The sequence below is a fragment of the Brassica napus genome, chromosome C5 (assembly GCF_020379485.1).
Source record: "Brassica napus cultivar Da-Ae chromosome C5, Da-Ae, whole genome shotgun sequence".
Lineage (NCBI taxonomy): Eukaryota > Viridiplantae > Streptophyta > Magnoliopsida > Brassicales > Brassicaceae > Brassica > Brassica napus.
Window position 1 is genome coordinate 10,534,914 of NC_063448.1, and position 18,935 is coordinate 10,553,848.

General features: G+C 36.5%; 4 protein-coding genes across 6 annotated transcripts; 2 read left to right on the plus strand and 2 right to left on the minus strand.

Moving 5' to 3' along the window:
• Positions 1-3,406: 3,406 nt before the first annotated feature.
• On the minus strand, positions 3,407-5,204 carry LOC106431914 (vesicle transport protein SFT2B). Of its 3 annotated transcripts, none has more exons than XR_007323399.1 (6): positions 4,845-5,204; positions 4,584-4,758; positions 4,417-4,479; positions 4,084-4,192; positions 3,880-3,938; positions 3,407-3,771 (listed from the first exon to the last, which is right to left on the minus strand). XR_007323399.1 is itself a non-coding variant. In XM_048756684.1 (5 exons), exons 2-5 carry the CDS (start codon positions 4,422-4,424, stop codon positions 3,705-3,707), a joined length of 243 nt encoding a protein of 80 aa, XP_048612641.1. In that variant the 5' UTR covers positions 4,425-4,479; positions 4,584-4,838; the 3' UTR covers positions 3,407-3,704. The 3 variants fall into 3 exon arrangements, 1 of the variants encoding a protein (XP_048612641.1); XR_007323398.1 differs by having other exon boundaries at positions 4,084-4,187; positions 4,845-5,189; XM_048756684.1 differs by lacking the exon at positions 4,845-5,204 and having other exon boundaries at positions 4,584-4,838.
• Positions 5,205-7,329: 2,125 nt separating this feature from the next.
• On the minus strand, positions 7,330-8,961 carry LOC106402103 (ubiquinone biosynthesis protein COQ9, mitochondrial). Its single transcript, XM_013842757.3, has 6 exons — positions 8,579-8,961; positions 8,390-8,497; positions 8,150-8,311; positions 7,897-8,068; positions 7,747-7,820; positions 7,330-7,679 (listed from the first exon to the last, which is right to left on the minus strand). Exons 1-6 carry the CDS (start codon positions 8,846-8,848, stop codon positions 7,566-7,568), a joined length of 900 nt encoding a protein of 299 aa, XP_013698211.1. The 5' UTR covers positions 8,849-8,961; the 3' UTR covers positions 7,330-7,565.
• Positions 8,962-14,388: 5,427 nt separating this feature from the next.
• LOC111205530 (protein TIFY 10A) lies at positions 14,389-16,177 on the plus strand. Its single transcript, XM_022701517.2, has 4 exons — positions 14,389-14,713; positions 15,050-15,239; positions 15,333-15,586; positions 15,688-16,177. The coding sequence occupies exons 1-4, from the start codon at positions 14,560-14,562 to the stop codon at positions 15,852-15,854; spliced, it is 765 nt and encodes a 254-aa protein (XP_022557238.1). The 5' UTR covers positions 14,389-14,559; the 3' UTR covers positions 15,855-16,177.
• Positions 16,178-16,460: 283 nt separating this feature from the next.
• LOC106397887 (probable carboxylesterase 1) lies at positions 16,461-17,644 on the plus strand. The gene has a single exon (XM_013838514.3). It carries the CDS (start codon positions 16,592-16,594, stop codon positions 17,561-17,563), a length of 972 nt encoding a protein of 323 aa, XP_013693968.1. The 5' UTR covers positions 16,461-16,591; the 3' UTR covers positions 17,564-17,644.
• The last annotated feature ends 1,291 nt before the right edge of the window (positions 17,645-18,935 follow it).

Consider the following 18,935-nt stretch of genomic DNA (forward strand, 5'->3'; position numbering starts at 1 on the left):
AACTCTTCCAGGGTTATTCCCGAGCGAATCCCTATACGAAAACTTTGACTACTTACTTCTTCGTGCAACAAAGAATGGAGCCCCGAGGAACGTTCTTGCTAGGTTTCCGTGGATCGCATGGTTCATATGGAAAGCGAGGAATGAAAAGATCTTCAACAACACACAAATCCTACCTCCGGAAACTGTACTTCACGCTACCCAAGAGGAGGAGAACTGGAGAGTGGCACAAATTTTAGCGAGTCAAGAAGTGACTGGAGGAAACCAACACACAACTAACGGGAATATGGAGAATGAGTCACCATATCCAAGATGCCAAGTGGATGCATCCTGGGTGACAAATTCGCCATTTTCTGGTGGAGGTTTTGTTCTCGAGCTGGCGCCTGGAACCGTTACGTATGGCTCCATTGGTATGGACCAGACCCTGTCTCCTATGCATGCGGAGTTCACCATCTTGCTTTACGCAATGAAAAATTTCCTACTGCTAGGAGTTACATCGATGTCCTTTGAATCGGACTGTCTTCAGCTTGTCAAGCTGATTAACGATGAAGAAGATTGGCCAGCTATGGCTTCGGAATGGAATGAATTCATTCATCTATTATCTCTTTTTACTGTGTTTTCAATTTCTTTTATCGCAAGAGAGCGGAATGTAAGAGCGGACCTTCTTGCAAAAGGAGCTCGTTCAAAAAACTCTATTTTCTCCCATGTAGACTCTGTAATTCCGGGATGGTTAGCCCACAAAACTAACATTTTCATTCTGAATTAATAAAGCATGGAGTTCGATGTCAAAAAAAAAAAAATTATAGATGAAGCTCGTTCAAGTGTAACGCCAACAAATGGAACAAGACTGATTCTGAATGTGAGATTTTCTAAACAGATATGTTTATTTATTTATGTCATAAATTTAAAAGTTTATCTCATCATATATTTTATAAATGTAAGTATGTAACAAAGTTTATATGGCTGGCTTTACTGCAATATTTAGTTAGATCAAATTCAAAAGCATATAATATATACATCATAAGGACAAATAAAAATACGAAAAGATGAAAAGTGTAAGAATTTTAAAAATAAATAAATAAATGAATGACAGAAGGATATAAACAAAAAATGGAATAGCAAATCTAAATTCAATTTCTTTGATGATTACAGATATTGTCTTGGAGATGTAGATATCAACCAATAATCTAAACAGACCTGATTGATTGTCATGGTAATAATAGAATGGAAACATCCTACCAAAAAAAAATAATAGAATGAAAACAAAACTCTTTTTTTATTATTATTAATAGATGATTCATTTCTATTATAGAATATGGAATTGGGTAAACATGGTTACAATTTTTGAAAACAACCAAATTTCTTGGGTTTCAGGTATCAAATGACCGGTGTAAACTTAACTATTCAAGATATAAAGAATAACACGAAGATGATGGGTTATGAAATATCTCTTTGATAATTACAGTTTACATATATATATTTATTTGTTTACTTCCAAATTTTTTTTTTTTTGTTCTTCATCTTTTATTTTTTTAGATTTTAATATGGCGAAGAAATCTGTTTGTTCTCGTGTGCTATTGTTGTATCTACAAATATTCATCTTATATACATAATCTGAGTGCTTACCATATCAGTATGCAAAAGGAAAAAAGAGTTCTATTCAACTTAAAATGATTGGATAATGACTGGATGTGATTTTGAGCTTAATGCAATTATTAATAACATATAATAATAATAATTTGTTTATGAAATTGATATGTGAAAGTGAAATGATCTAGTCCCAATACAAAGTAAATGAAAGAACCCCAAAATGCACTATTGATGTGCTTTTATGAAAGACTAGAGGTTGGCCCGCCCTACGGGCGGGTAAATTTATATTAAAATGTATTTAAATTTTATAAAATATTTGAATAATTACTTTTAATTGAATACAATAAATATTTTTTTTCCGATTAGATTATATACATTTATTTTGTTAAAATTTGAATTTTATGTTTATAATTCTTACATGTTTGGATTTTTATTTGCTATCAACTAAATTGTATGACATTGTATTATTTTATTTTCAGTATTCATTTCAGCTATATTTTTAATGAAAATACGTCCTTTTTTGTATTTGCATGAGATTATATGTATAGTATATTAATATATTTTTTTAATTGTGTGTTAAAGCTTTATGTTTGATTTTGGTAAATCTGAATGTATTCTCTCCATGATTATGAGTGTGTCTGACTTTAACAATGTTTTTATTCAAAAAAAATCCTTAACCAAATACTAAAATTACATTGTCTTTGGCTGCATTTTTTATCTTCTAAGTTTTTTTGTTTAGTGTTAATTGGAAAAAAGTATTCTTTTTTTTGCCAGCATAAGGGAAAAGGTATTGTAGAACATAATTTATTTTAATTCACTTAAATAATGAAAGTAAATTTTGTCATTTACTTATAGTAATAACATGTGTCACATCGATTATTTATGTTGGGTCTGTGGCATATTATTGTTGCTCTTGTGCATCTATAATTGGTAAAATAGCATTCTAGTCAGGTGACTCTCACTCCATGAATAAATTTTGTGCATCTATTATCTGACTCTCACTCCATGAATAAATTTTGTGCATCTATTATCGTTTATCTGTTTTCCATTCAAGTGCATCCAATATTTCAAGCATAGAAAGAACCAGAGAGGAGGAGACATTGTATTTTTTTTTTTTTTTGCAAAATTAGAACATGAATAGTACTTGATATCTTAAGTGCACTATGATAAAGTTATGCTTTTAGATGGGCTGATTTCTAGTGGTCTGTCCTCGCGGAATATTACCTATTTGTTATCTCTGTTAAACTATCTTTTCAAAGTGATTGACGTTTTTGGCGAGGGTATGCATTTGGAAGTATTGATTGTTAGAATATAGTTTACTTTCCAATTGATTTCAATGGTATGATGTAATGGGGAAGTTTTAGAAGCCAATTGTTTGGAATTTAATTCACTAAATTGTTGGTTAGTTTTCAATGTGTGAATTGGTGTTTAGTGTGCATTTTTGTTTGGTATTTGGTCGTGGTCGTTGCCAAAGTGAAAGCATATGTAACCTATTTATACATATATTATGTAGTTATTTGAGTAGTTAATATAATTTATTCAATTTGTTGGATATTAAGTGCGGTCGTTTGGATTAGTGTTCCCTATTTCATTTTTTTTTTACATTAAGAACTTATAATGCAGAGAATATGATGCTGTTTCTCGTTGTCAATAAAGAAAGGCCTATCTAGTATCTAGGTATTATTATTTTCACTTCTTTTTATTGGGAAAGTTGAACCATAGAGTAGTAAAAGATTAAGCATATATTTTTTTGAATATTAAAGTATATTACGGGGTATTGTGTATGAACCAAAAATATAAACTGTATAAAAGGGATGGGTAAAATGAGAACTCCGAGGGATTATACGAATAAGTAATCTCTTATCAAACAAATGTCAAGTGACTGACTGTTTAAGTCTGAAGCTGCAAAAGAGCTTGAAGAAATAGAAGTAAACACACGCAAGAAGAAGTACACACAAGCAAGAGTTTCAAGCCCTCAAAAAAAAAGAAACTCCAGTTTTGTTACTTTTGATTCATGCGCAAACCACCTCATCAGGTCAAACAATTTTTTTTAAAAAAAATCATATCTCAAATTCTCGAGACCAGTAAAATCCGAGTTTGTGTACTATAGCTCGTTATCACAGAGACAGGATCATTATTTCAGAGACTATTCTTCGCGCAAATGGAATATAACTGAGGTTGTACCTGCCATTATTACCATCGTTTAAATTAAGAAGGTGTTGGATCCGAAAAGGCTCTAAGAATAATCTTCAGAACATTGTAGAAACAAATAAGTGCGTGCAGTGAACTTACCACATAAGTGCACAAGTCTTGCATAGGATCGCAATCACTGTCAAAATCTTGCTGTGGATCTACATGAGACAAGAAATGATGAAGTTTCAAGCTGAGAAATATTTGGGGAAATAACAAAGTTGCAGACTTTGGAGATTTTACTAAGATTAGATCTAGCTTTGGATAATAAACATTGTATGAAAGAGATGGAGAGAAAGAAGCTACCAAGAGAGCGCAAAATGAGTGCAAGAAGGATGCATCTAACATAGATAGAGGTAGCGTAGATAGGAACATCATATTTATCTGTTGCTCAGGTCCCACGAGGAAGGCTGTGCTGCCAAAGAAAAAAACAACGTCAAGGTCATCTAACTGGTTATTGTGATCTCCCAGTGAACATGTAGTCGTAACTCATCCAAGAAAACACAATAAAGGAACGATTTTGAGAGAAATGACCACATGAACCATTCAAAACCTATTGAACTCAAGAACTAAATCTCAACAAAAATGTTTATAAGACAAAAAACAGCAAGTTCTTGTCGGCTACCAGGCAAAACATACCTTCTCATTTGCAAATGTGAAGAGCAGCGCAAACTTGATGGGGATGACAAATACGATCACAGACTGCAGAAGAAGAAAGGAACATGAATTACTTATTACAGATTGGCCACAGGATCATTCCAATTCAATTCATGGTAAGGCACTGGATATGTGAAATTGATCATTACCAGAAACATGAGCAGCAAACCAGCGGCCAAAGACGCGGCGAATCCGTACATTCTCTTAAAATGAAGTGCCATCAATGGCGAGGGGAGCATCAGACAATCGAAAATTGTTGTTACTGAAACGCTTCCTGAAGAAGCTGAGAGGGTTCACACTCACGGATCCCTACATAAGCGTTGACTGTTACAGACAAGCAAATGAAAAAAAAAATCAGATATTTAAAACTGGCATCGTGAAAGCTTTAACAAAAATTGGGAGTGATTAACTTCTCGTCGATGAGTAGCATATCAACACCCATCAAATCCTAAGAAGACAGAAACTTGGCTGTGGTTGAACATCGTCCGGCTTTCAAATCAGCAAGCACTGTGAAGGAATTCGCCATTGTTGGAGCTGATAATTAGAAGAGATGATACTTGTAGTTCTCGTAGATTTGGCGTTTTCATCTATGCAACGATGCCAATTTATATGAAAGTTTTGGCTGTTTCCATATGAAGAGTCCAAGCTTGATTTAATGCTGCGTAGTGGGGAGGATGGGAATTAATGGAAATCTAAGGCGTTTCAGATGTTTATCAGAGGCGGCTTCTACAAAGGCGATAATGAAAACCTCACTTTCTGGTATCACACATGATATATGGGCCTGGAAATTAAGAAGCCCCAATTAAAGAATGCAAAAGAAACAAAACAGAAGCCCAATTCAATAATGCAAAGGATACGACAAATTGGTTTCGTAGAGTGTTTGTTTAGGCGACAGGTGGCACGAAAAGCCCTTACCTCCTTGATGACGTGGCAGCAGGAGGTGAGAGAAAACTCCCCTTTATATAGATAGATAGCTTTAACCTTTTATGACACAAAGGTGGTACCATATTGTGCTATTGAAGAAGCTTATTTTCCTCGCCCTCCATCTGGAAAGTACTACTTAGTCGACTAAGGTTATCCAACCAGAGATGGTTGCTTAGGTTCTCATCGCAGAACTAGGTATCATATAGATCAGTTTAGTAGAGGAGATCCACCATCAAACAGTAGCAAATTGTTTAACTGTACGAATTCTGGTTTGAGATCAGTAATTGAGGACTTTTGGTGTATGGAAATCTAAATGGAGGATCCTAGACAGAAAACACCCCAAGTATGAGCTTAGGAAATGGGTTAAGATTGTGACAACAACAATGGCTTTCCATAACTTCATTCGAGATTCACAGCATGAAGTATGTGGCTTTTCACATTGGGAACCAATGAAATCATATGAACAACATGGTGATGAACAACATGGTGATGAACAACAGGATGAGCATATTCAATACATACCAGCAGGTGATAGAGTGATGAAGGGTACGCATGAGTTTATTATTCTACAGATGGCAAGAGGAACTAGACTTCCATATTAGCATCATACATATATACGTTGTTGCTTGTGCTTCCTTGTGCTAGTTCTCTTGAGTTTAATGGTCGATCTTCAGTTCAGTTCAACTGGTTCCTTCAAATTGATCTTCTCTTAGTGTTCATATTATGTGTTTATGAATTAAGACAATAGACAGTAGCACATTCTCTCTCTAGCACATTCTCTTTATGTTTCTTGCAAAGTCGTGATCAATTACTGTGATTTAGCTTTGTGGCACTAAGAAAAATCCAGCCTTAGATTGAGATTGGTGTTTAGTGGTTAGTCGGATAGTGAGTTCTTCTTGTTTAGTGGTAATAGTATCGAGCTTATAAGCTGAAAATGATGAAAGGAAATGTTTAATGGATGTTTTTTTTGTGATTTGGTGCACGGTTATATGGGATTAGCTTTTAAAAATTGAATTCGATTCTTTTTGACATCGAGTTTGATTTTCTTTAGGGAAAGTCTTTGCTCGAAAGCCATCTTATGATTCTGAATCTTCTTCCCTAGCTACCACTGCGTCTGATAAGCTCGTAGAACCTCCAGAACCTGTCTCTGAAGTTACTCAGGTTTGTTGTTTATGCCTGTTAACTCGGTTATGTAACTATGTATTAAAGCTATGTTGTGTGGTTTATGTGTAATTGTGCTATCCTTCTGTTTTTTATGAATAAACCATTTGTGATCGCTTGAAAGTTCTATTTCATGTTCCGGTTTATGGCATTTTAGTGAGAGAAATAAAACATTTCTCCTGGCTTTGTTGTGAATGTCTTTGATTGTCCCATTGTTGATTGACTGACCAAGACCTTTTTATATGGCAAGGTTGTTTCTCTTTTTGGGTTGTCTTGATAGTAATGGAGCAGATGAGTGAAGAGGGTGAAGATTCAAGATGATTATTTGTTGAAAACATTTTGATTTAGCAATGAAAACTTGTTTTAATATAGCAATGAGTACATGATTCTCTTACAATTGCCTTTTTTATCTTTTCAATTTCATTTTATAAAATTTAAGTTTCTACTTTGAGTTGTTTGGAAGTTTATTCAAATTTGAGTTTCTACTTTGAGTTTTATTAGAATCTATAGTTATAGTTAAGTTTTAATGCAATTTAAATAAAAAATTATAAATTTATATGAAATGAAAATTTATAAATGTCAAAATTTACATTTAGAATAATTTCAGTGTAAATATATTTTAGGCTAAATAATAAAAATTAGTATAGTTAAAATTAATATAAAACAGTAGTATATTTTTAATTTATTTATTAAATAGAAAAAAAAAAAAAAAACGAACATAAATCCACTATATACATGGAAAAAACGAATAGCCCCTTAAAATCTAGATGAATACATAGATGGAACAGCTAGAAAGAAATAACAGACGAGAAAACGAACGACCCGGTAATGTCTTTCAGCAGAAACCAAAACCATTAAGGCATCTCTTCTTGGTCCTTTCAGTCCCGGGTAAGAGAGCATAGTGATTCGCGACTCGTGTTGAATAAAAGTTTATACACTTCAAGTCATACATACTAATATCATTATTAGAGCACATCTCAAACTCAAAATACTAGATAATCATAAAAGGATAAAGCAAATTTATTGTGTGAAGGTGACATATTTCTTCAAAACGCAGAGCTACGACCACCCCTTGTGGACATGGTCTGCATAACTCCATTCATGAGTCCTTGAAACGATTTCCCAACTCCAGCTCCTATGTCTTGTGCAAAATACTTGGCCTGCCACACAATAAGTGAATTTAAATCCCTTTCAATTTCAAGCGTAGCGAGAAAGGTTTTATATTACCTCTTGTATGCTCTTCTTCAGATCAAAAGCATCTTTGACTCTGTCATCCAAGAATGCCCATGTATCACGATACTCTGCTCAACATGAAACGATGATTATGTTATATTTCTTCAAACACATAACAAGGTATCCAAAAGAGGACTTGAGGACCTGGGGAGTCATCTGTAAGCATGTAAATCTCGGTGGTCGAGTAAACTCCTCCAAGAACAGTGCGCTTGACATACCAATCCAAATCCGAGGCTCCATCACCAACAGTGTGCCATATCTCATCAACCAACATCGCCCGCTGCTTAAAACTCGTCGGAACATTCACCGGATGGGCCTGTTTTTTTTTTGCCAAATAAAATCCATTCAAACATCAGGACTTGCTTAAAAAAAGACTTTATCACAAAAAGAAACTTACTTGAATACTAAGAGCTTGAGGCCATTTGGACATGTAAGGAATCTGCATCTCTAAGCGAATACTGACGAGCTTCGAAACACGTTCACTTGGAATCAGGTTTTGCAAATCCAACCCAGAGTCTACTCTATCGATAAGGAGTTGCAAGCAATCATCCATGAAGTACTGAGCAAGAACGAAAGTCAACAACAAGAGTCAAAAAGTTTAAAACTTTTCATGATTCTCTAGAAAGTGAGATTTAACCTCAACAAGAGCAGCTTCTTTCCTGGAGAAAGAGCCAACAATGGAAGGAGACACACCAACGTCTCTGGAACCAGCAATCATGGCTTCCTCCGTCCAACCTAACCTCGGCTGCACCAAACTCACAAAAAAAAAAAAAAAAACACATTAAAGATTGAAAAAGAAGAATTTGGAGAAGAATACCACACACACCACGTGGCGAAGAGACGCGGCGAGGACACGAGCCTGCTCTTCCTCAAACTCAGCTCTCGGTTTCCTGCTGCTCTCATCTCGACGATGCCCTTCCTCTCTAGCCGTATCCGATTGATTAGGGTTTACGGATTGATTACCAATCGGCGATTCGGTGGAGGAAGTGCAGTAAGAGTAAGGGATGATGGTGGTGGGCCTGGGCTTGGGTAATCGGAGGAGGCGGCTGGTTGTGAAACCAGCTCCGAGAAGACGTCTCGCCGCCGTTCGGAACATTGCCGGAGTGAGGGGTTTGAGTTTTGGTGACACGTGGATGAGATCGTTGCCACGCAGAAACTAAAAGAGCTTCTTCCTTTGATTGATCCCTGCTTGTCAGTAGTGATCGATGCTGATTGAATAAATCGAATTGGGCCTTTATTTAATTTATTATTGATATTTTTGCCAACTATTTATGCTTATTTGCGTAAACGATGAAATCAATATGGAAATATACTAAATAACCCATTTCGAGGATTTACAATTAGCATGTTTAATGTTATTGTTGGTTATAGTCCAACAAAGGAAGTGAATACCGAGAATCTGAGATCATTGATCATTCATACAGCTTTGAATGGTTTCCATTTATCATGTTATAATTTCATTTAGAATTTCTCATGGTACGACGCAGTGTCTCGCGAGTGTTTTACGGATTCCACTACACTGTTCTTGGCTCAATTATTTTTAATGGGCTGGGCTGAAGGTACACGTTGGGCTGACTTTATTAAACCGGGGTCGGGACATACACGTTGGGCTCTTTACCTAAACCGGATGTTTGTTACCCAGGAGGGGTATGGTTCTATCCGATGATGTGGGGGGAGAAGTTCTCTTGAACCGGTTAGGTTATGAGGACTAAAGAGATTAAAAAACGGACGGTTCGCGATGCTTTCTTTCGTAGGGTTATGTTACCAAGCTAACTACTAAAGTGCTAGTCAAGATCCAGTTGGGAATCTCATGGCTTATATATCATCTTCCTGATCCTGGTCATTGCAACGTCTTCTAGGTAAGCCCATGTTTTGATCAGATGATTATGATGATAATATGTGTATTATTATTAATCGACTTTCATTGCTACTTCTTTTGTAAGCATTTTACATCACGTTTATGGGGATTAGTTTGCATGCAGCGAATATAATATATATGTTGATGTTGAACTTTTGTATATTGCATTTTATTGTAATGGAAGATTAGTTATTTTCCCGTTTAACCAAAACGAAACTGCAGAAATTGTTCGATAATTTCTAGAAATTTCATGTGCGTATACTGTTTTCTAATCATTTTTTTTAAAAAGTTATTCGTATCATTGTATATTACGTATGAATCTACGATTAGGTAAGTCAACCATGTAAAGTTTTTAAAGTGATAATTCACATACTTATCAAAAAAAAAAAAAAGAAGTTTTTAAAGTGTTCTCTTGCTCTTAGAAAACAAAACCCTAAACGAATATACAGGCTTGCATTTATTTTTATATAGATGATATTAAGTTTATAAAATTTCGTTTTTTTTTTTGATAATCCGGTATCCGGACCTTATTCCGACTATCCCACCGCGTCCAACCGGAACTGGAGAGTCCTGGCGGCCAAACGGAAACCATGTTAAATCCGCTGTGGCCGGGACTCGAACTCGTGATGGCGGGCACCTCAGCTGAGGTTTCTATACCACCAGACCACGAGGCCCGGTTATAAAATTTCGTTTTTTTATCAACAAGTACTGCAAGTCTACGACCCTATATATACAACGACAGAATACAAATAAATAAGAGTCGCAAATTAAAGGTAAGCAGATGTTTTTTTTTTCTTTTTTAAAAAAGAGCATTCAAATAAAAGACAGAGAAGCATACAATGTATGGTTTTGAAACTATAAAATTTGCATGGATAAATGTTAAAAACAAATATAATTGGACATGTTACTCAACTTGCCTTTGCAGATCTGTATTCCTTCCCCAACGACTACACGCATTTCCCACGAGTTTTTTTTTTTTTTAACTGGCTTTCATATTTAAAACAAAGAAACAGAGTTTACAGAGAAAGAACAAAGCAACAAACTAAACAGAAACAGAGCAAGGGAATTTAAAGAGAAAGTAAAGAGATGGTCACAATGTCGTTGAAGACCATGAAAGTGAAAGGAAAAAGCACAGCAGTAGAGATGCTGCACTTTTTAAAACGTAGACCAGAACGCCACCAAACTAAAGCCAAGATCAGATCCACAGTTTCTCATAGCTGAAGACTTGTCCTTTGCATGTTTGATGACATCTTGAGATAACATCCAATGAGATTTCGTAAGACCGTTATGGTATCGAGCATTGCGCTCTTGCCATATAACATATATAGAACCGTGCCAGAGTTGAAGCACCGCAGCAAGTTGAATCCGATTAAAAGAAGCAGAAACAAACCACTCAAAAACATAATCCCACTGCAGTGGAGGGTTAGTGAAACCAAGCACCCCAATAACAGCTTTCCAAATAAAAGAGGAATAGGGGCAGACAAAAAACAAGTGATCCCTAGATTCAGGGGCGCTTCCACAAAGCAAACAACAATTCTCCAAATCAAGTCCCCAAGAGATCATACGATCCATAGTCGGATTACGATTGAGGGTGAACAACCAAGAGGTAATCCTATACTTTGGTATAATTGCCTGATTCCATATGAATCTCGCCCAAGAAACAGAAGGCTTAGCCATCCTAATAGACTTCCAAACATCCTTAGTAGAGAATTTAGTACAAATTCTGTCTCCAACTTTCCAAATAGCAGCATCTGATCCAGGAGAAGGAGAGAATTGATGATCTTTTTCGTTCAATCTAATCATATCTACTTGTTTATAGTCTCATATATAGCCCACGTTTCATTTCCTTAATAAACTCAAAATTATATGAGTTTTATATTAGTGAAAAAAATCTTGAGTTTTATATTAGTGAAAAAATATCATGAGTTTTATATCAGTGAACAATAAATTGAATTTTCTATCTAATCTTAAAATAAAGTTTCCATCAATTATGTAAAAGAAAGACTATTGCATTGGACGACTTTTCATACTCATACTTTTACATACCATTATAATATTAATTTGTCGCGTAATCAGCAAACTTGGATCTAATCCGTGATCAATTCGTTTTTAGATGATTAATTTAATATGCTGAGTATGTGATTTGTGATTTCAATTTGGTTCGACTTAGATCAGCTCGGTTGATAGAACTCAGATATTACATACATGCATATCAACAAATCAAAAACTAAGGTTGATGAGTGGGAAAGGCTTCTGGATTTTAACACAGCTGATACACCGTTTGTATTTGCCGAGAATATATAAGCATCTTCGTGCGTAGTTTAAGAGCATGATTAATGAGAGTTTTTAGGGATGGAGTTCTTACCGTAGTTTAAAAAAATGTTCTTAACTTTAACAAAAAAAATAATTAAGAGCATATACAAGCATCTTCACGCATAGTTTAAGAGTATGATAAATGAAAGTTCTTAGGGGTGGAGCTCACTGTAATTTAAGAAACAGTTTTTAATTTTAATAAAAAAAAAGATTAAGAACTGATTCTTAAATTACGGTAAGAAACCCGTCTCTCGAAACCACATTAATCATGGTCCGACCAACAACAGTTGGATACTCTTCACGTTAGATTGGCACAGAGAACGTGCAAGCCCCCTTCTTTCTGGTTTCCTCCTTGTTTTGTAATAAGTATTTCTTTGCTTTTCTTTTTGAGTTCTTTATTTTCCATTTTTAACTTTATTAGTACTGTTTTTTTTCTTTACTTTAAAACGCATAACAACAAAAACGTGGTCGACGGAACAGTGTGGATTGTGGAGCTGTCTTTGACTGAGACCCACTCACAGTTTATTAACGCCGTGAAGATTTCCTTCGTTCTATTCAAAAAAAGAGATTTCATTCATTAACGTTTTTCTCAGTTGGACGATAGTATCCTTGGACATATGCATATACAATAAGGTCATTTTTGTTTGTTGGATGAGGATCTGATTAGGTCTCAAATCAACCTGTAATATTGATTTTATGGACGACAACGCCAAATTCATTTTCGCTTCCTTCATTGTATTGTTATTCTTCGTTACGTTCTGTTATATTTTTGTTCTTGTCAAGATTGTTGAATTCAATTATAATATGATTCATGGCAATTATCAATTCTGACGGTCGACATGTGAATTGACTTCAACCTTCAGCTTCTGCCGCATTTAATTACTAACCGACGGCTTACAGACCTTAATAGACAAACATTTAGTAGCATCTCTGCATGAATCACGAGTTAATAACAATTATAATAATTAGTTTAAAAATGTTTCGAGTATTATTCAAATTCTAAGACTATGTCATTTACTATCAAGAGCACTTACAAACTGCCAAAGAGGCTTGACTCTGACTTGTAACGCGTTTTGCTTGATTCTATCTTATTTCACCTGATTTGTTTTCAATTTATATAAATATATATATTTTCCCCACATTTGAGAAAAAAAAATATATTTTTTGAATTCATTCAAAAAAAAAGAATATATATTTTGGACGTATGGTCGATTTCTTGTTAGCATAAGATACCAAAGAAATTTCACCACCGGAACCATGAGGAAAAAAATACTTCATTACAACTTTGATTACTTGATACGTACTTATATCACACTATGATTCAACTTGCAGAGGAGGATTCGAGTTTTAGTCTTAACCAACATGAAATATATATCATAATTTAATTATGAAACTCACTGTAATTTTTGTATATGGACTTCATTTGTTTTTAACGAATTTTAAACTGTTTCTACTGATGTCGTATACATTATAAAGGGTTTCTTCAAATGTATATAGAATACATACCAACCATATATGTTTTATATTATTTTAGTTTTATTTTTCTATGTTTTATATTATTAGAAAAAAAAAGAATGTTATTATTTGAGTTTGAACAAAATATTTGTTACAAAATGTCTACTTACAGGATGTCATATTTTGCAACGGCTAGTTCAAGCTGCTAGGAATGTTCCTTCTCCATACTTATCAAAAAGTTACATTGTTTGATAACAATGACTTCGAGAAGAAAAAAAACAATTGTAAACAGACTGTCTAATTAATCCATTTTAAAAGGACAACTACATACAATTTAATCTGCAATAAAACTGAACTTAAAAAGAAAACGTACATAATACCATCTGTTAAAGAAACAAAACCTACCCTTTATTTTTGAGTAAACACCGGTTCATGCAAACACCAAAATAGAACAACTGGTATCTTTTTGACTTGCAAGTTACCATACTACGTAGGGCAAAACGGTAAATTCACGATGGCTGGTGTTTTGTTTGAATTCGTCTTCCTAACCAGCGCACAACCAATAACTAACTAGCATCGTGAAGAGGGGATAAGAGCATCTTTATCCAAGGATATTAGATGGTTTCTTAGCGCGTGGATCCCGCGTATGACCCACTTTTTTTTTAAGAAATCGGTTACAAAAACTATTAAATAGTAGTCGATTCTTAAGGGTTTCTTACACTGTTTGCGGACCCCACTAATACGTGACGGCTTATAATTGATTCGTTTTTTTTTTTTCTAAATTCGAAAAAGTAAAAAAAAAAAAAAAAAAATTAAGAAGCGATAATGTTGCTCTAAAATCACAATTTGACTAAAAAGCGTTGAACGTGAAGAACAGTGAACCGAGACGCATTTCCCGACTTTGATTAAAAGAAACAATAAATAGAACACGTGGGTTATTAAAGGACGCATAATTAGATAAAAATTATAATTTATTTTATTTTTGTGATTGGAGGAAAAGAAAGTTTTATTTAAGAGGCCACCCCATTTCTCCCTCGTGACAAACTCGAATTTGCAAGAAGAAGAAGAAGAAGAAGAGAGAAACTGAAACTCAGAGAAATAAAGATAAAGCAAACTGAAGAAGAAGAAGATTATAAACGTTTTCTAGTGGTTTTGATTCGTTTCTTCCAAGTCGCTTAACGATGTCGAGTTCTATGGAGTGCTCTGCTACTCGGAGATCTTCCTCAGGGAAGCCGAGCTTCTCGCTGACGTGTAGTCGATTGAGTCAGTATCTGAAGGAGAACGGTAGCTTTGGAGATCTCAGCTTAGGGATGTCATGCAAGCCTGAAACCAACGGTAAGGAGCCTTCTCTTTCTTCTGCATCCAGATTTTTTTTATTTCATTTTTTTAGTTCCCTGAAATCATACTAAAAAGTTAATCCATTGACCCGAACTAGTAACACAAACCGGTTCTTAGAGTTATTTCATCTGGAATTAATAGCTATAATTTTAGGTAGGAATTAGACACGTTTGTTGACTTACATCTCTATGCGTATGAGTGTGTAAGTTAGGCTTGCGTGTCTGATTCGTTTGATAGTGGTTAGCCTTTTGTTTTCTACCTAAAGTTTGCTAAAAGTGTCAATGAAAGCTATGGAACAGAGAGAGATCTAACTTGTTTGGATCATACTTGCAGGCATGTCACGTAAGCCTACAACAACCATGAGTTTATTCCCTTGTGAAGCTACCAACGTGGGTTCCATGGCCGCTGCTCAAGATGTTAAACCCAAGAATCTGTTTCCTAGGCAGCCAAGCTTTTCTTCCTCATCTTCCTCTATCCCCAAGGATGATGTCCTCAAAATGACACATGCTACTAGTAGTAGTAGGTATGTTTGGTTGTTAAAACATAATCTCTTGTACTAAAGCTAAGATTTTTTTTCCTGATCACTTGACTAAATTATGGTGCTTTATTGGAGCAGATCTGTGAAACCAGAGCCTCAAACTGCACCGTTGACTATATTCTACGGCGGGCAAGTGATTGTGTTCAATGACTTCTCTGCTGAGAAAGCCAAAGAAGTTATGAACTTGGCTAACAAAGGAACCGCTAACACCTTCACCGGTTTCACATCTACTCTTAACAACAGCATCGCTCCTACCCCAAACCAAGTTCCTCATCTCATGAAAGCAGCAACTCAAGACCCAAAGCAAACCTCCTCAGCTGCAATGGCATGTGGTAATCTTTCTCACCCTCTTTTTGGTTTCCATCTACTTTTAGCTACTTTTTTTTGTTGTCATACAGCTTCTAACAAAGAATTATTCATTTTTATATTACAGAACTTCCGATTGCTAGAAGAGCTTCACTTCATCGGTTCTTGGCGAAGAGAAAGGATAGGGTTACGTCAAAGGCACCATACCAGTTGAGCGATCCAGCCAAAGCGTATTCAAAGCCTCAAACCGGAAACACCACCACCTCTTGGCTTGGTTTAGCAGCTGATATGTGACGTGATATCGCAAAATAACCACAAACCGCACCGGGCTATTCTTTTGACGTTGCATCAATAAAACAAGAAGAACAAAACTCCTTTGTCCATGGTTCTTAATTATATTTTTTTCACAACTATTCAATTAGTAGGAAACTTCATATATTTGTATGTATTTGATTATGATTAGCGATCAATTCTTGTTAGCGTCTGTCTTTTCTAGGTATTGTATCATGGTGTCTAAACCCCATCTCTGGGTTATTTCAAAAATAGTCTCGTATGTTACTGAATTTGTAAGAACAACAAATTTTGTTGACGACTACTATACTTTAGTTTCGTTTAAATATTTCTTTATTAATCTATTTACAAAGAACTGCTCTTATAGCTCAAATGAAGATAAAATCATATTCCGATGAAAATAAAAAGACATGTATGTATGTCCTTAATTTCGTGTGTTCTTTACGTCCGTGGCGTGTCTTGATTGCTGAGGAAAAAAAACATTTAGTATTAAGAAAATCGTTAAATTGGTTCTCATTTGCTTAATTTTCCAACCTACTACGTACTCTAGTTCAATTTATTTAATCGCATTTTGTCATCTGCACCAATGAATCAGCACGAGTTTAGTAGGTGTAACAACAAGGAAAAAAAGAAACGTGGATCAATCAACCAAGCCTCTAGAAAGTAGACCATTTACATATAAATCAGCTAATCCATCTTCTTCTTCTTCTAGCACTGGTAACATTTTCATCCAACGACCGATGGATTCAGATTCCGAAATCGCATACGACTATCCGAGGTATAGAGTCTACAAGAATGGCCGTATCGAACGCCTCGTGGCCGACACCTTCGTCCCACCTTCGCTAAACCCTGAAAACGGTGTCGTTTCCAAAGACGCCCTCTATTCACCGGAGAAAAACCTCTCTCTCCGGCTTTACCTATCTCATAAAGCCGGTGAAGACAAGAATAAGAAGAAGCTCCCGCTCCTCGTCTACTTTCACGGCGGGGGTTTCATCATGGAAACCGCTTTCTCTCCTATTTACCACACTTTCCTCACGTCGGCTGTCTCAGCCGCGGACTGCATCGCCGTATCGGTGGATTACCGGCGTGCCCCTGAGCATCCGATCCCCATCCCGTACGAAGACTCGTGGGACGCGTTGAAATGGGTGTTCACTCATGTCTCCGGGTCTGGTCCGGAGCGCTGGGTGAACGACCACGCCGACTTCAGCAGAGTGTTCCTCGCCGGAGACAGCGCCGGAGCAAACATAGCTCATCACATGGCTATGAGAGCCGGAGAGGAGAAGGGAAGTTTCGAAATCTCGGGGATGGCTCTGTTTCACCCCTTCTTCTTTTCGAAAGCTCCGTTGGAGGAGGAGCACGAAGCTGCGGCGGCGATGAGATACATGCAAGGGATGTGGGAGATCGCGAGTCCGAACAGCGAGATGGGAGTGGAGGAGGATCCGTGGGTTAACGTGGTCGGGTCGGATATGTCCGGGTTGGGTTGCGGGCGTGTTTTGGTGATGGTGGCGGGGAACGATGTGCTGGCGAGGGAAGGTTGGGGTTACGCGGCAAAGCTTGAGAAGAGTAGTGGATGGGAAGGGAGAGTTGGAGTGATAGAGACTGAGGACGAAGATCACATCTTCCATATCAAGAATCCTGATTCTGTTAGTACTCGTCTTCTTGTACAGAGATTTGCAGAGTTTCTTAAAGATGACATAAGTTGTCGACTTTGAGCTTAGACTAAACACACACACTTGTTGTAAAATTTGAATAAACTTGTGATACAATGTGATTCCAATACGTTTTTGCTTTTATTTTCGTTTTATCCCCCTTTAAACCGGAAAATTTGGTATTATTCGTAAGGCATATTTTGTTTGATACTCTGAGGATTGTGTTCAATGACTTTTCTACCGAGAAAGCCAAAGAAGTTATGAACTTGGCAAGCAAAGGAACCGCTAGTATGTGACGGCATATCACGTCATATATCAGCTGCAAAGGCACCATACCAGTTTAGCGATCCAGCCAAAGCGTCTACAAAGCCTGAAACTGAAGATAACACCACCTCTTGGCTCGGTTTAGCAGCTGATATGTGACGTGATATCGCTAAATAACCACAAATCGTACCGGTTATTCCTTTGACGTTGCATCAATATTCAATAAGACAAGAAGAACAAAAGTCAAACCGAAAATAAAATCGAAATTACTAACTCATTTAGAGGTTTTTTCTCCCAGACACTTGTTTCGAGGAAGGTTGTTAGAGCAACATTATCGGTGGAACAAAGAGAGAGAGAAAGAGACTCCCTTGTTTTGTTTTGTTTTTGTTTTTTTTTTTTTTTCTGGTCGTTGGAGAGTAAGGGACATCTTTTAATTAGGGGCTTTTCCCTTCTCTTTCTTCCTCGGTTCTCACCCCCCCTCCTCTAAGGGATGTCTTAAGGGACTCCCAATAATGTTGCTCTTACCATGCGGTCCTAATGCTTCGTCCTCCTTTCTGGTGTCAGTTTTTTCACAGTTTTGTGGAACATCTCTGAAAATCCCTGCAAAACTTTCAAATTCCTTCCAACTTTACCAGTAGCCAAAGGATAATACAGAGCTTTGGTCTTTACCCACCGAGTTCTTGCCCCCGACTCGGGTCGGAGGGTCCGCCGGTCACCGTAAGCTCTGCTCCTCCTCCCCTCAATTCCCAAGTTTCTCATCAAGAAGATGACCACCTGCAAAATCTATTCCGACACACAAGAGGGAGACTTCCCTAGCTGAAACCGTAACTGTGTTTCTCTGGATAAGTATTGGGGAATCCTGGTACTATCCCTCTTCTTCCTCTGCATCGATTTGCTTCCTACATCACTAAGTTTCCTTCACAGTTCAAACACACTACTTCATAAGGCTCAGTTAACTTTCTGTATTGGCTACTTTGGTCTTGGTTTTTTAAGGGGAATCCGCTTAAGAAAGAAACCACAGATCCTCTGTTTTGCTACTGCAACACCATCTACAACTATTAACAAAAACCGAACCGGCAGTTGCAGTCACCACATGGAGCATCGAAGAATCTCCTCTGCAGAGAAAGGAAAGGGTCTTGACCTAGGACAACAACAACCGCTCAGAACTGCG

Bases quoted from the DNA above. Each gene is read 5' to 3' on its own strand.
- LOC106431914 (XM_048756684.1), bottom strand. The intron at 3,939-4,083 runs GTAGCTTCTTTC...TGTCTCATGTAG, and splicing joins ACTCATTTTGCGCTCTCTTG to ATCCACAGCAAGATTTTGAC. The intron at 3,772-3,879 runs GTAAGTTCACTG...TAATAATGGCAG, and splicing joins AAGACTTGTGCACTTATGTG to GTACAACCTCAGTTATATTC.
- LOC106402103 (XM_013842757.3), bottom strand. From the start codon at position 8,848: ATGTTCCGAACGGCGGCGAGACGTCTTCTCGGAGCTGGTTTCACAACC. The intron at 8,069-8,149 runs GTAAGTTTCTTT...AAAAAAAAACAG, and splicing joins CTCAAGCTCTTAGTATTCAA to GCCCATCCGGTGAATGTTCC. The intron at 7,821-7,896 runs GTCCTCAAGTCC...CATGTTGAGCAG, and splicing joins GCTTACAGATGACTCCCCAG to AGTATCGTGATACATGGGCA.
- LOC111205530 (XM_022701517.2), top strand. From the start codon at position 14,560: ATGTCGAGTTCTATGGAGTGCTCTGCTACTCGGAGATCTTCCTCAGGG. The intron at 14,714-15,049 runs GTAAGGAGCCTT...TCATACTTGCAG, and splicing joins ATGCAAGCCTGAAACCAACG to GCATGTCACGTAAGCCTACA. The intron at 15,240-15,332 runs GTATGTTTGGTT...TTATTGGAGCAG, and splicing joins CATGCTACTAGTAGTAGTAG to ATCTGTGAAACCAGAGCCTC.
- LOC106397887 (XM_013838514.3), top strand. From the start codon at position 16,592: ATGGATTCAGATTCCGAAATCGCATACGACTATCCGAGGTATAGAGTC.